At 47.3% G+C, this 15,808-nt stretch overlaps 1 protein-coding gene across 1 annotated transcript in view; it reads right to left on the bottom strand.

Annotated features, from left to right (window-relative positions):
* CLSTN2 (calsyntenin 2) overlaps positions 1-15,808 on the bottom strand; it is a 565,080-nt gene that overhangs the window by 123,589 nt on the left and 425,683 nt on the right. The window contains exons 3-5 of the mRNA XM_019747346.3: positions 11,824-12,019; positions 10,872-11,080; positions 4,645-4,794 (exon numbers count right to left, since the gene is read on the bottom strand). Coding sequence (XP_019602905.3) covers positions 4,645-4,794; positions 10,872-11,080; positions 11,824-12,019 — 555 coding nt within the window. The remainder of the gene's footprint in view (positions 1-4,644; positions 4,795-10,871; positions 11,081-11,823; positions 12,020-15,808) is intronic.

Below are 15,808 nucleotides of genomic sequence, written 5' to 3'. Positions count from 1 at the left end.
ATGGAAACAACCAAAATGTCCTTCGATAGATGAATGGATAAAGAAGTTGTGGTATATATACACAATGGAATACTATTCGGCAGTAAGAAAAGATGATATAGGAACATTTGCGACAACATGGATGGATCTTGAGAGAGTAATGCTGAGCGAAACAAGTCAGACAGAAAAAGCAGAGAACCATGTGATTTCACTGATATGTGGTATATAAACCAAGAACAACAAAAGAACAAGACAAGAAGGGATGTGTCACATAACATAATGGAACATATCACATCACATCACAAACAAAAACCTCAATCTAGCAACTGCATTACAAATGATCCTTTAGGACACCCGTAAGGAGCGGTCAGCAGGGTTATCTCTGACTGGGTCCACTGCTATTACTGCCGCCATCACCCTGATAGCCTCCAAGGACACTTCATCCATGGTGCTTTGAACTACGAATGGATGCAGGACTTCCCAAAGGCTGGTCCTCAGAGCACACATGGGCCCAGGCTGGGGCATTTATAACCACTTGGCAAGAGGGAAAGAGACACCGAGAAGGCTGCGAATCCAGAGGCCTGGCATTAGCAGGGCACAAGCCTGTCTTCAGCATGTGGTCTGCTGCAGCTGCACCTCTTACCTGGTTCCTCCTATAATCTTTCACCTCTGTGAATACGAGCTGCCTGCAGGGAGACCATGAGTTCTCAAAGCTCAGGGCAAAACAAAGAGATTTAGTCCTCCTTCCACTCACAAGGTCTAAGTGATGCTTTGAGGACCTTGGGCAACTGAGAACGGGAGTGACATTCCCTTTGGCAAAAGTCCACCTAGACCTGCAGTAAGCTGACGCTTACCGCCTATTCAGAATTACAATCGCAGAAAACAGCAGAGAGGACAAAACTCATGGAAGAGCAAGACACACGTGCCTGGCACCCTGGGGTTGTTTTGTGGGTGCAAAGCCTTCCTTCCTCCCTTTGCTGCCTGCTGAGCTCCCAATAAGCCCCGCTTTTGTTAGTGGTGAGTGATGCTGGTAAGCAAGCTTTAAGTTTATGCTCAGTGAGTGCCAGGAGCTGTGAGAAGTGTGGTTCTGCCCTCAGGGAGCCCATATTATTTCTGGGAAGATAAGACCAACCCACAGAAGAAGACAGAGAATGGAAAACTATAGCCCAAGCAAAAATGTTTTGGCCAAGGTCTGCAAGGCGGGTGGCACCAGAGCCGGGGTCTGGGATGTCCATCTGTGCACAGCTGGGGAAGGCCAGCAGCATGCTGGGAAAGCCTGGGTCCTATACTCTGCAAGGGGTTATTGTGATGGAAACTGGAGTCCTGCCCTGGCGTTACTAGAGTCTGGGAGCAGTCCCTTCTCAGGCCCTGGGATGGAAGGGAAGGCTCTAGTTGTGAGCAGGGTCCCTTGCTCCTCCAAAACAGCTGGCTGGGAGAAGCTAACTGCCACAAGGGCTGGCGATGGTGCGACTGGGAGACGCACTGGGAGACGGGGTGGGGGGGGTCCCCAAGCAGGATGGACTATTTACACTGCGCTGCAATGCCCTCCTGCCTGCAGGGAAATGACTTGGCAGAGGGATAAGTATTTGAACTGCCAAACTGCATTTGCTTGGTGACTCTTGTTGCTTGTGAGAAGTCAGCTCAGGGAGGAGCCGCTATTCTCCCGACAATTACACCTGGCACATGCCAGCAGACAGCTCATTCACAGCTGGGCCTGAGGGGCTTGGCGACCATTGCAGTTCATCACCCTGACATTCATAACTTTGACTGCCCACCCTACCCCACCCCTGACCTCTCCAATCTTGCTTCCCACTTCTCCCCAGGCCCAACCCCTGTGCAAGCCAGACTGGCTTCCTTATATGGTTCACTGGTGCCTTGAATGGCCTCCCCTCTCTGTGCTCCTCTCCCATTCTACATGGTGCAGGCTTCACCCCACACCTGCCTCAAGAAGAGCCAACCCTTTCCCTCAGGGACCTGACGATCTCTCACAGTAAGGGTCAGCCTGATCCATCGCCATTAGCAAAGAAAACTAGCAAAACGTGGCTCACTCCAGTTTGTCCTACAAAGCTAGGCGAGGGGGCTAGAGAAGAAACACGCATCTGGGACCAGAGGTGGTTTGCTCATCCCTGGAGAAGGTGCACTTCCAGCTATAAGCCTGCAGCCCTGGCCAGGGGTAGAAAAGAGAACATGGGTTGGTCAGAGATGAAGGTGGCCCAAATGGAGGAAGAAAATAGACTGGTATGCTGGAAGGAGAGAGGATTGTTCTCCACATCTAGAAGCTGGAACAAGAATGGCAGGAAGGCACTGTGACCACTGCTATACATATCTGAGAACGTGGAGGTCCTGTTTATGATCTGAAAGCCTGCTGGGATGTCGGCTGGAGGGAGGGCGGGGAGCAGTGCAGCATCCAGTGTCAGCTTCGGCCACCAAAGGCTGGCTGGCTAACGCGGGGAAGCCACCATACAGTACTTAATGCTGATGTTACACGGGCTTAAATCACGTTGCCTGACTGAGAACTGATGCAGGGATGCAGGGAGTTGCTGCGTCCCCTTTTTTCTGTTCCACAGGAAGTCGTATTCTTTTTACCAAAGCCTCACCCACCAGTCCTTCATCTGTTCATCGCCTGCCAGTCACCTGCACTGAGCCTGGCCCTGGGCTGGCGCTGGAGACACAACACATGGGCACAGACTCCCTGCAGGACCTCCCTGTCTAGAGCCGCTATGCAAATAGCATCGTGTGCCGGAAGGGAGGTGCCCCACGCATTCCTCACACACAGAACTGAACATTATTAAAATGCGTTCCTTTGTGTACATTTAACACTGAAATAAGTACCAACTGTGTTAGAAATTACATTTAAATGTAGGTACAAAAACGGAATCCCAAATGATAGATGCCTCATTTATCAAAGACAAAAACCATTGGGACCATTCTCCAGATAGGACTTTGTTTTGCTTTTTAACTTGAAATCTCATTGTGAGCTTGTTCCACGCTCAGAAGGATTTTATATTCTTTCCAGGCTTTCTCTTCAAAAGCTAGACCTTCAATCGGGCCAGTTCTTGTAAGTTAAAATAAAACAAGTTGAGTTCTTTACTCAGACAGCTTTTTATTCATTCATTCATTCCTTCATCCAATGATTCATCCATCCAATGACTATTTCTTGAGCATCTACCACTGGCCAGACATGCACTAAGTCTGAGGAATTCAGTTGTGAACAAGAGGGAGATCCTCAGGGTCCTTAGGGTCTAGTGAATTATCCCCAATCAGAGCTCAGGCTCCCTGAGCTCTGGCTTGTCCCTCGTTCTGTTTCTTGCTTAATCCTAAATGGGCTAAAACAAAGATGTCTCTACTTTATTCTTTATGTCTCATATGTTTTACCTGTGGCTCCTCTAGTGAGCATTTCATCTTCTCTACTTTGTTCAAAGGCAAATGACTCTAGCTCTGTCCGGAGGTGGGTTTAATTACCCCACTCACCTTTCCCATTGAAAGATTGAGGGGGGTGGGTTGTACAGGAAGGAGCACTTTGAGAGCCGCCTTCTGAGGGAAGTGACCCCAGGTGTCTGCTTTGCACCATGAGTTCCTGCCAATCTGGCCCTGATGAATTGGATGAGGAATAAATGCCTACCCAAAAGGCAGCAATTCAAGGTCTGACCAGTGACCTACGTGGTGGCCTGGTATCAGTCTGCCCCATAGGGATGTGAGTGACTAACACAGCTTATCACACCCTCTCTGGTGGAATTTAAGAATGAAAGATACAGAGAGAGAGAGAGAATATAACAAGGGGCTTGAAGCTTAAGGATCCACCGGAGAAGGCAGTCAGCAGAAGACACAAAGTGGAGGACTCCAGGAGGCACCATTTAGGAGTAAGCAGTAGCCTAAAGCAGCATCAACACATGAAGCAGAAACAGGAGCGGCTGAGCAACCAAAATGGCAGCTGAGGCATCAGAACTAGATCCCTGCTGTGCCATTGGAACTAGATGTCACCACTAGAGCTACCGTGATTCCATAAGCCATCCAATTCTCTGTAAGCTCCATCGATGCCACTGGTCTTGCCTTTTTGCTTCCCTTTAGCTCAGTGATAAACCTCCACCACCTAAGAGTAACCTGAACGGGCATCCGACATGATCTAAAGCAGCACAGAAATCCACCGCCATTGGAAGCCATTACTTCTCCATTCCCAGAGCCAACATTTTAGAAACCTTTAATTCAGAGGCTGGATTTTGGATCTCCAACCTCTGCCTGACGCCCTCTGTGCAAGCCTAATGACCATGATAACCTTCCCTGGATGTTGAGTGATGATGCAACACTTGAAATGCACCAGCCAGACTCAGCATCCTTCAATAATGGCTTCCCAGCCATGTCTGCTGAGCCCTGTGGATAATCACTATTGATTCAAAGTTGTCATGAGAGTTGAGAAAAGGGACACTGCACAAACTGGACACATGACATTAGACGCGTTGCCTCAGACATTCTCAGCTGCACAATGGGGACAATATATGCCTTAGGAATTGTGAGAATAAACACGCTACTCTATTTCTTGCAGCAGAATGACTGCACTTTCAAAAGTCCTCTACTTATGTGTTGTGATGATTTGAGGCTAGGTCTGGAACCGTCTACACAGCAGGCCCAGCTGCCTTCACTCTACAGGACTGACAACAGCAGGCCCACCTTGCCAACCAGGCTTGCAAACTGGCTTCACGTCCACCTGCACCAAGGTGTCCTGCGCAGCGGGCTTCTGTCCACAGTCGTAGGCAGTCACCAGGATCTCGTACTGGTGTTGCTTGTCATAGCTCAGCTTCTCGGTGTTCCTGATGTTGCCTGAGGAAGACACAGAGATATTCAAAACCTTCTCAGACCGCACTGCAGATCTTCACCACCCCTTCTCCACTCCTCCAATCTTCACCAAAATGACCCCCTTCCCTAGCTCTTTGTAAAACCAAGGGCAAATAGGGCATGGCTTCCACACTTGACCTGCTTGTGCCTTGGTGACAGATTCCCAGGATCCACTGGCTGGAGCCAGCCGAGCTGGGGGGTGGGGCTGTAGGGAATTCCACGCACACATTTGGAATCCAAGTAGTTTGTGGTGGTAAGTAATGGGTTGTTGGAAAACTCCCTCTGAAAGTGCACCCTTGTGGCTGCGTCCCTGGTGTGCAAGGTGCATTAAGCTCATCGGCCATGAAACCTCTGGGAAGAAGATGGAATTCAGAAACATCCTGACACATATTTTTTAACATCTGGGCTCATCGCCAGGAATGTTCACTGCCTCTTTTCACATTATTTTGCCACCAAATAGGAAGTAAAATCAATACGAAAACGTGTGACCTCCCTTCTAAAAGCTACACAGAATAACAGATTCTTTGCCCTGGTGGCAAAGACATTTTTCTTCTCCAAGTGAGACCGAACATTTTTTTTCTGAGCCATTTGTGTGTTTTTATTCCTGTAGGTTTAGTATTATGATTCAGAAATAAATATGTGATAATTACTGAGCAACACTTTAATTGACTATTTTTGATGAAATATAGTTTTGGTTCCAAGAAACTAATATAGGCCCAATGTGCATTTCATATTTTTGAGTTTTTGATTCCAAGAGATGAAAGCCTTCCTTTGTTGAGAGTAATTTCATTCTTGCTTGCTTTCTGATGGTGGAGCTGACAGCAAATTAGAACTCAAATGTTATCATTATCCTTCACCAGAACTGAAATTAAGAAAAAGAAAATACAAGGAAAAAAAACAACAACAACCAACAAACAAATAAACAAATATGGAATGGCTGACTCAGGCATGTTTTTAGATTTCATCCAGACTAAGGGAAAAATATCTAATGAGCTTTCTTCTATTCCAACTGATATATGTTGTTCATGTGAATTGAGACAATACGGACTAAGGCAAGAAAGCTTGGAAAATTAGAAAAGTCACATGATGTTTTAAAGATTGGAAAAGTGGATCCACCAATCACCCAATATTAGTTCAATGGTACTCAGTATGAGGCCATGAGCAGGTACCACAAATGTGAACATATGTGAGTGTGGGAGGAAGGGGATTGGAGGAGAGTGGAGATGAGAGTTGCCCAAAGCATTGGCCCAAGCGTTAGAATCATTTGTTCTGCTGTCTGCTCGGGACTGTTTCTGAAAATGCAATTGCCTCCGTGCATTTGAAGCAAAATTGACTTTAACAAAGCCAGTCAAAAATTGCTGAATAAAAATGGGTTTGATGTCTTTTTTGGCCTTATGGCTGGTATTCAGAATCCCTTTCATTTTCCCCCAAATATTTGTTTCAGTCTCAGCGTAGGGCCGGCACAGGTCTGGGACAGCTCAGTGTTGGGTTGGTAACATTTCCTACGGGTTCTGTTAACAAACTAGTTTGTGGCTACAGTTCTCACAGGGGAGGAATTCTGTCAGGTGGCGGCTCTGTAACATAACCATGAGGAGGAGGTTTCAGCAACACCAAATTGAATTTTCAACAAAAAAGTTTTAACTTTCTCTTTCTTTAAAGTTAAATGGCTCTCAAAAGATAACTCTCTTCGAAGAGGAAGGCTTAGGGTTTACAATCCGTGTGACATTAAGCAGACGAAACACTATTGATTGTGGTAGAAAAATAAACACACAAGCCGGCAAGCCTGGGCTCAATTTGCTGCAGCTCCTCTTCCGTAACTGTCTTAATGAAACTGTCTGAGAAACTAATTTGCTTTCTCTGCTACCACCACCTTCATGCATGTGAGGATGGTTTCAGAGCACAGAATTTGCAGCATTAGGTCAAAAACGAGAGTATAAAATTGTGACCAACTGTTGTGTGGGGGAGGGTAATACTTGGCTAAGAACACACTGAAAATTTTTCTGATAGCTCAGGAGAAGTTATCCATTTTGCTTCTGTTACAATTACATTTTCCCCCTCACATTTAAATTTTTCCTAGTAGTAGTGCCTTCTCAGGAGACCTGAGTCCACATTTAACCCAGGTGAGTAGCTGCCCCTGGGCCTGCTCCCCTGTCCCAATGAACTTGGGAAGCTAATTCTCAAAGAAAAATCAGTACCTACCTTGTATATTGGTGAAGGTAATTTTTGAAAACTCTGGTGGGGCTGGGGGGTGGTGGTGATGGTGGTGGTGATGGTGCAATGAGACAAACACAGTGACCTGCACACTCTTTCTGATGGAATTTAAATCGGAACAACCCTTCTGGAAAGCCATATAGGCCAGTCACTTTGCAGTTATTCATACCTTTTGGGCATGCAATTCCACATCTAAAAATTGATTCCAGAAAAATAAAAATTGCAGATATTTATTGCAAAAATTGCAAACCCAGGTGCACATAGGATCATCTAAGCATTAATTATTACAATGGAAACTAGTGAAGAAACTGCACATCTGCTAGGAAAGGGAGAGCTAAGTCTAAGAGTCTGTGCATGAGATGGAATGTTATTCAGCATTAAGCGTGGTCATTATGAAGCATTTCTAAGGATGGAAAAATCCATATAATCAAATTTTAAGTGAAAAAGGGATGATACAGAAAAGCAAGAAAAGTGTGGCTGAATATTTGTGTTAAAACGTCATAGAAAAAGTACTGGTAAAATCTCAATAGTGGTTATCTTCGGTGGGCTTCCAGGGGACTTATTTCCTTCTTCACAGTTTTCTATGCTTTCCAAATTCCCCACAAAAGGGCATGTGTTAGCTTCTCTATCAAGGTGGAAAAGAAGTGTTTTCATTGACTTTAAGAATAAGCAGAGTCCAGGACACACTTCGCTCAGAGGTGTCAGTCCCATTACTCACCAGGGCAGCCGGCTGACAGACAGCTTAGCCGAGGCTGCGTGAAGACTAAACAACCACTTGAAAAGTAGAAAAGTCTGCCAAGGGGTGAATGGCTGTCACTGAGACCCCTGCTGCTCCCTCTCAAACGTGGGTGAGGGCTTGGTTTGTGCTGACACTCTGGTGAAAACCTTGTTTGCAATACATCCACCGCCTTACACAAGCAAGATATTTAAATCCCATTTTACAGATGAGGATCTGAGGCAAGGTTTAAGTAACTTGTCAAAGACCACACACACACACACACACACACAGTGACGGACGTAGAATTAAGACAACTGTGTGGTTTTGAACTTAAATCCCATTGCCATGCATTCCTGTCAAACATCATTGAGGATAGTAATAACACTGGTAGAAAAAGGCCTTGGGGATAATACTTAGGGGACTTGGGCTCCAGTCCCAACTCTGCCACCAACGTGACAGGTACTGGTAGGTAAGCTCTTTATGCTTTAGGGTTCAGTTTTTCCATCTGTTCAATGAAAATGAGGATCTAAGTCTTATCCACGATCTCAGAGAGACCAGCCAAGTGCCAGAAGACCAGGGGTGGGGGAGGGTCTGGAAGCCACTTGACATTGATCCAGAACTTCCCAAGAGGGAGGTGATGGCACTAGGTCAGAGTTACCTGCTCGTAATTCGGCCTGGAAATCCATGCGGAGTGAATAACCTGCATCTCGTGATCACGCAGGTGAATATCTAACAAGCACGGCGCCGTGACTCAAGAACTCCCTGTGTGCCAGGTACCCTGCCAGCATTATCCCTGGGTATGGCCTCTCCCTGCGGCCTCACAACCCCACAGTGAGGCAGGAACTATCGCTGCCACAATTTCACAGGGGAGGGAAGCCAAGGACGTCTGTCGGAATAGGCTGAGTCTTGAGTTAAGACAGGTTGGGATGACTCTACTTATGTCTTCTCTCCTCCCGGCTGCCCTGCTCATCTTCCCCCACAAGCAAAAAAGAAAAAAACACCTAGCAGATTGGAGGGGCCAAGAGCCATCTACCTGAAGCTATAGGGCCTCAATGAGTGGGCCCCAAACTTAGCAGTACTTTCTCTGATGTGCATGCAAAGAACGTCTTCAAGCAGGCTGTAAGGTCACCAGAAGAAGTGATGGATAAGGGCCAGTTGGGAAGCTCATTAGAATGGGGGTGCTTCTGTGTCTGCTCCCATTCTGCCTAAGGACTCCCTAGGTCCTGCCTTCATTACTTGGGGAACTGCTTTTGTAAACCTCACTGTCGGGGGACCACATGCCCTGGGAGTGCCCACTCTCTCTTCATCTAGTGTTGTAAACCAGTGTTGGAGGCAGAGGCCTGGCAAAGAACCATTACTCACTTTTAATGAGACAGCTAGGGAAATAAATTGGCATATGTTAGCGAAATGGCTCATCAAGGTGAATAATTATCTCCATGATGGGGCAGTTTACCCTGTGATGAAAGAATCTGCATCTCGTCTCTCACTGGGTCATGGCTCTCCAGAACTAAGGCAGGAGGTCAAGGGGCGCTTGACCTCTCATCACAGCTACCTCCCCTTCTCTAGTCTTGCTCTTCACCAGGAACTCGTCACTCCCCAAATTCCAAAGCTTTTGTGGACATAGACCGAGCATTATGACATGCTCTACTACTTGAAATGACCTACTTCTTAGTCCTGAGCCAAACTTTAATTGAAGTCCAGTATTTTCTCTTTCACTTTCTTGTGTCTTACACAATTTACATCTAGCGATGTCCAGGTGTTTAACCATAATTTCCAGATGTTTTAGCATTTTATGAGGAAACTGCCTAATTATTCCTTTGTCTGTGTTAGGAACATTGGTTTCCTCTTATAAGACAGATCACAAACCACTAGAGGACAGGGATAAGGGTTTCTCTTCGGCTTCCATCCCCTCTGGCATCTGCTGCAGTTCTCAGGATGCAGAAGACAATAATATAGGGTAAGTTTCTCCCTCGTCTCAACATCAAGAAGCACTGGAAGCACCACAGACTTGCAAGCGGATGATTGATAGTTTTTCCCTCTACACATTGGCCCCCAGGAAGCTCAGAGATAATTCATTGCCCAACTCCAGTCCATGGCACGCTTTGTGCATCAACCTCACTCTTGATGTCACCTGACTTTTTATTTCTTTCTACTAGATGACAAGCTCCATGTGGGTAGGACCGTGTCTGTTTTGGGTTCCACTCTGTCTCCATTCCCACTTGTCAGTACTGTGCCTGGCACTCAATAAATATTTATAGGGATGAACTTCAGGTTTTACAACTTTTATGTCTTTGTGAAGTACGTAAGTCCTATTTGAAACAAAGTGGGATAATATATATGTACCCACACACTCATGCTAGTAATTAAACAATATACTTGGCAAGTAATTATCATTTGATTAATACCAAGTTATTGAAAATTGCAGTTAAAATGGGCTGAGTTGATTAGGTCTCTGGCTGTGGTGTTTACACTACAATGAGTTTTTAATTAATGGTGATGGAGAAATATCCAAATGGTTTTTGGGGGAGGGGGTATGTTTTTAGTTCATTAAGTTCAGTCTGGGATTGGGGTATGATGCGAGGATTCTTGCATCCTTCATTTTCACTAGGGTGGAAATTCTCAAAGGACATTGGCACGCGCTTTAAAGATTCCTGAATGGATCTACAGCTTAGAAGGTGTTTCAGAAATGTCCCCCTTCTCTTTTAGTGTGTCTTTGTCTGGGAGCAGGAAGCAGATTGTTGTGATGAGAGTACTGTTACAGCTCGTTATACAGGCAAGGGACTCAGATGTGGCCAAGTTGATGGTCTGGCTAGTGTCTGGATGACAACTGGAAAATTCTACCAGAAAACCAACCTGTCTTCAGCATCCCGATGTGTAGCATTGTGAGTTTTATAGACTGTATCTACTGAATGGGTTTCTGAGGTGTCTTAGGGGTGCTTTAAGCCTGGCTGGGCTGCTAGTAATGTCAGGCCATCCCCTCTGAGGATGAGTTCCAGGTTACAGAGCCTCGATCAGGGTTGGCAGGAAAGACATCATCTGCTGAGCACATTCAGGCCCCCACTCAGCCTTCAGAGTGTGTGGGGCAGTGGACTTGTTTCCCTGCCCTCCACTGGGGTCCTCTCAGGACACTCACCATTTCTGTCGATGGCAAAAGGCACATCAGTTGTGACGATCTCGTAGTTGCAAATCTGACTGTACTGGGGGGAGCAATCCTCGTCGACGGCCTCCACCTGCAGGAGGCTGTCGTAGATCTTGCCCTCGGTCACAACGGCCTTGTAGGCCGGCTCTTTGAAGGTGGGCGCAAACTCATTGACATCCTTCACCTGGATATGGACCACAGCCCTGGAACCACACACAGGAAAGAAGAGATGGTGGTGGAGAAAGAATCGCACCTTGTCCCACACCTCCCACGGGCACTGACTCAGGCTCCAGGGCCAAGAGAATGAGAAGCCACAAGCCATCGGGTGGCTGTCGTCTGAGTGCTCTGTCCTCCTTCCCATGAGAAACCCTTCTACCTGCCCTCGCCCCGATCCCCTGTGATGAATCAACCCCAGACAGACTCCTCCCCATTCTTTGACCTTCCTTGTTACCCAGCTTGAGGCAATAGCGTTCCTTTTGATTGTCGCCCCTTTCCCTTATTCACTCCTTCATCTGTTCACTCACTCCTTCATTCAGCAAGAATTCCACCACTCTCACTCTGTATTAGGCTCTGAGCCAAACTCTGTAAGGGTGAGAGTTACAACCCAGAAGGAAATGTGCTGTGACTGAGAGAAACACATTGCATGGCAGAAATCCTGGGAAAGGTCCCAACCAGGTCTGCAGGGGTGGGTTTGCTCAAGGAAGGCTTCCCAGCAAAAGTGACCCCTTAACTCAGTTCTGATCTGATAGTAGAACAGGACTATGTATCTTCAAGTGAAGCAGAGGGGTAGAGACTCTAGGTGTAGAAAGCAGCCGGTGCTGCTATCTGTCCCGGCCTGGGGAACTGGCAGGCAGCTGGAGCACCTGGGTACACATATCTGAAGAGCAGTGTGTGAGCTGGGTGGGCAAGAGTGGGCGGGGCTCCAGGGAGCTGTCAGGCCACTCACTTGTGTGACTTCTTCCAGGCGGTCTCCCGGGGCCCTGCGCCACAGTCGTACGCCTGGATGATGAACGTGTACTCCTTCTGCAGCTCACAGTCGATGGGGCTCTTGGCTCGGAGCCGGCCCTCTCCCGACGTCTTGTTGAGCACCACGGCCTCAAAGGGCAGCTCCTGGCCATGGATCTTGAACGCACAAATTTCCCCTGCAGAAGGATGGAAGACAGTGAGTGGGCATCCTGAGAATTGCCAGACTGAACACATAGCTTCTGTTGGGCCAGATTTGCAAACTCAACACCTCCAGGCCGTTTCCTCCACACAGAGAACTGTTGACCCAGAAGAGGTCTCCAGAGACTCGGACCAACATGTGAATTTCATGGATAGCAAAATGGAAGTGTTGCACGCATGGCAATGTCACCCATCAGTGTACCCAGCAGTAAAAGGGGAAAGTCATGTCCTGGGGAGTTGGCTGATGATCGGGTTTCCCCCGTTTCAGAGTGGGTTTCCTGCTTGCCCCCTGCTCAGTCTGAAATTCAGGAATTTGTCCACAGTCCAAAGACAAACGACTGCAGAGGGAAGAAGAAAAAGGCCAAAGCATTCACAATCCTGCCCCGTGACAACAACCTTGTTACTGGAACGCGCGCTCTTTGACCCAGCAGCCGGGCATCCCCTGGCACTGGGCAGAAATACAGATGCCTGGGTCCCATCCAGACCTCCTGAGTCAGAACCTGCATTCTAACAGGGGCCTCGCCCTGGAGAGTGGTTTGCTTGCTAAACGGAGCCACTGCACGGCTCTCCTCTGTCCTTTACTCCTGGTTCAAGCTCCCCACGTTGCTGCAGCCACATTCCCCCACCCCCTCTTCTATGTCTCTCCATCTACCAACCCCCTGTGGGGAGAGGGACACCACTCAGAGTTGCAATTTTCTCTCAAACAGTGGGGGTGAGTCTATGTGAGTTCCAGAATCCCCGTGGAGACTGAGAATCTAACTTCTTAAAGGGCTGAACGTGTTGTGAGATTAATGCATTTCTCCCCCCAGCTGGGTTAATGTGTGTTATAACTATTCCTCTGCATTAAAATGATAAGGCCATGAAAATATCTTTCTTGTCTCAATTGATGGATATTTATTTCTTGAACCCTGACTGCAAGAAAGACCTACAGTGTGTACCTTGGGAAGTGCTGGAAAATTGAAACACATTCTGTTCCCGTATTGAGGTTGTTTACAGATCTGTTGGGGAGACAATGTCTAGACGTCCAGACAGACCATTCAGGGTACAAAGGGGTGTGTGAGCGTCACGTGGTTTGGGCAGCAAGGAGTTTAGCTTATAGGATGCTGGGTTATAAAACACAGGCTTAGAGCCCGGAAGGCTGGATTCACATTCCAAGTTTGCCACTTACTCGCTGATTTAGTCAAATCATACTGATTCTCTGTGTCTCAACTGTGTCAACTGTAAAATGACCCAGGAGAGAGCATTGCAGGGAGGGTATCTACCATGAGACACCCCAACTTTGGTATGACATGACCCCTGCTGCACTGCTGGGACCAGAGTGAGGTGCCTAAAGTACCTCACTCTCAGGGTGACCAGGCACCTGTCCAGCTGTTCCAAAGTGTCACTGTGAGACGGGATAACATGATTGCTTTGTGCCAGGCTCTGAGCTTTGTACATCTTCCTGGGTGACCTCATTCACTTGTCATAATAAACTTGCAAGGCAGATGTTTGATACCAAGTCATACAAATTAAAAAAAAAAAAAAAAGAATCAGAGGTCAGTACCTGGCCAAGGTCACAGAGCCAAACTTGCTGTAAAAGGCAGATATGGCTGACTCCTAAGTCCATGCACTTGCTACTCCCCTGTACGTTCTCTAAGCAGCCCCACAACTTCTAAGGGACCACATGGGCATTGCTTCCAAGTAACATTCTATAGTCCCATTCAAGCCTCATTCAGGAGAGAAACTCCCCACTTTACATATAGGAAGCATGCCCTAATCTCGTACTAACAATGTTTTCTGAGATGGTCAATCAATACCAAACTTACCTTTAGGCTTTTGTTTTTTATTATTTCATTGATCCTCAACTTCATTATGAACACTCCCTTTTCACTACATCCCCTCCCAGCCATTTCTCAAATGCAGTTGTGGAATAATGGACAAATAGACAGGTTGTAGGCCAGGTTCTAATGAGAAGGCTGGTTCCCATCTCACTGCGGTGGGTCACGATCACAGGTGTCTCTGTACTGCCTCTGACAAGGCTACCCTGCAACCCTCAAGTTTAATTTCTGCTCTGAATTGCCTGGGGTTACATGGATGAACTTTTAAAGTGCCTGCCTTGTGATTCTATCCCAAGATCAATGCCAATATGGGAATAACAACAGCAAATGTGTCGAGGCTGGTTCTGGGGCATTCTCTGGCATGCCCAACCACCATGATTATAAGACCAATCAGACCATTTCTCTTTGAGGAGTCCAGTTAAACCAAAAATAAATGAGAGTGATTTTCTGTTGGAACTATGGATTACAACTAAAGTAGTTCTCAAGACTCAGAAATTCTTAAGAAGAGGGAAGAAGAGGAAGGGAAAGAGGAGACACAGGGGAGGGTGAGAACAAGTAAACCTCAGGGCGACGTATTTTCATCTCACTAAACTCAGCTCACTTCGATTCAATAGAACCAGTATAGTTTTGAGAGCCGACTGAGTACCAGGCACTGTGCTGGGCTGGAGATGCAAAGAAAATGACTTGGATACCTTAAGACATACGGATATCTTGTCCTCAAGCACTCATCACCTAACCTGTCATGTGAGGCGGCCTGCGGGGTCTCAGCTCCCTCTCCTCACATAAGAATGCAGGATATGGTGAGGCCAAAAAGGAACACCCACGGAGCCATAGATAGGGGAGTCACACCACTATAGTCTCGCTGGCGGCTGGGTTAGAGACACAGGAAGCAGGAGCCACATGATCTGCAACCTGCCGTCCGCTATCGGCTTCTCTGCTAACAAACTCACTTGTCAAGTACAATCCGCCGTGCTAACTGCAATCCGCCTCTCTGCAATCTGCAATCCACATTCCGCCCTTGCTAGCTCAGCCATGGCAGTTATATCAGTGGCTAATGGCTAACCGGTCACAGCTGATGGCCAACTAGTCACAGCTGATGGCCATCTTCTACCCGAGCCAGCACCTTTCCACGTGAGGCCAAGAGCCTGGAAACTGCTCTCTGGGACTCTGTCCCCTCACACCCTCATTTATTCTACCTCTTCCTCTGACATTTGCGATCTGGTTGCAAAGACTTTCATTCATTTATTCATTCATGCATTCATCTCAAAAATATTTACTAGGGACTATGTCTCCAGCACTGATGGAACAATAATGAACAAAACCAGACTAGTCCTGGCCAAGAGGCTGCTGGCGGTCCAGGGAGGGAGGGAAACAAGCAATCAGAGAATCACATACCTAAATGAAGAACGGTGATTGTGATGCGTGATTGGAGGAGAGCTACAGGTGCTAAGCGTTCTGATGTGGTCAGACAGGGCAAGGAGGGCTAACCTAAGAACACGACGGCCGAGCTGAGATTATAGGAAGAGAAAGAGGACTGCAGCCAGGCCGTAAGGGAAGGAACTGAGTTTCAGGGAGTGGGGCCTTTCAGCAGGGAGGAACATAGACAGGCCAAGGGAATGCAGGCCCAGTGTGGCCGGACTAGAGGCAAGGAGGCAGGGCCAGCTTCAGAGGAGTGTGACCTGAGAACCATGCGGGGCCCATGCTCAAGCAGGCCCTGAGCTTGGTTTAAATCTCTGCTGTCACCATCCTGAAATTCATAATCATTTTATCCTTGAACTTGTGTTTTGTAAGTGAGGTCTGCTAAGACAATGGAGCATGTTGTGAGCAGAGGAGATGGGGACAATGTGCACGTTCATTGTCCTTGCAGCTCCATTCACCTATAGCATCCAGGATGCCCACAAGCACAGAATTCCTGTGGACCCACGATGCATGGGAGTCCAGCAGGAGACT

Source organism: Rhinolophus sinicus, chromosome 5 (assembly GCF_057876585.1).
Source record: "Rhinolophus sinicus isolate RSI-liver-muscle chromosome 5, RSI-T2T, whole genome shotgun sequence".
NCBI lineage: Eukaryota > Metazoa > Chordata > Mammalia > Chiroptera > Rhinolophidae > Rhinolophus > Rhinolophus sinicus.
Note: the sequence above shows the minus strand (reverse complement) of the source record. Positions and strands in the feature narration are given on the sequence as shown.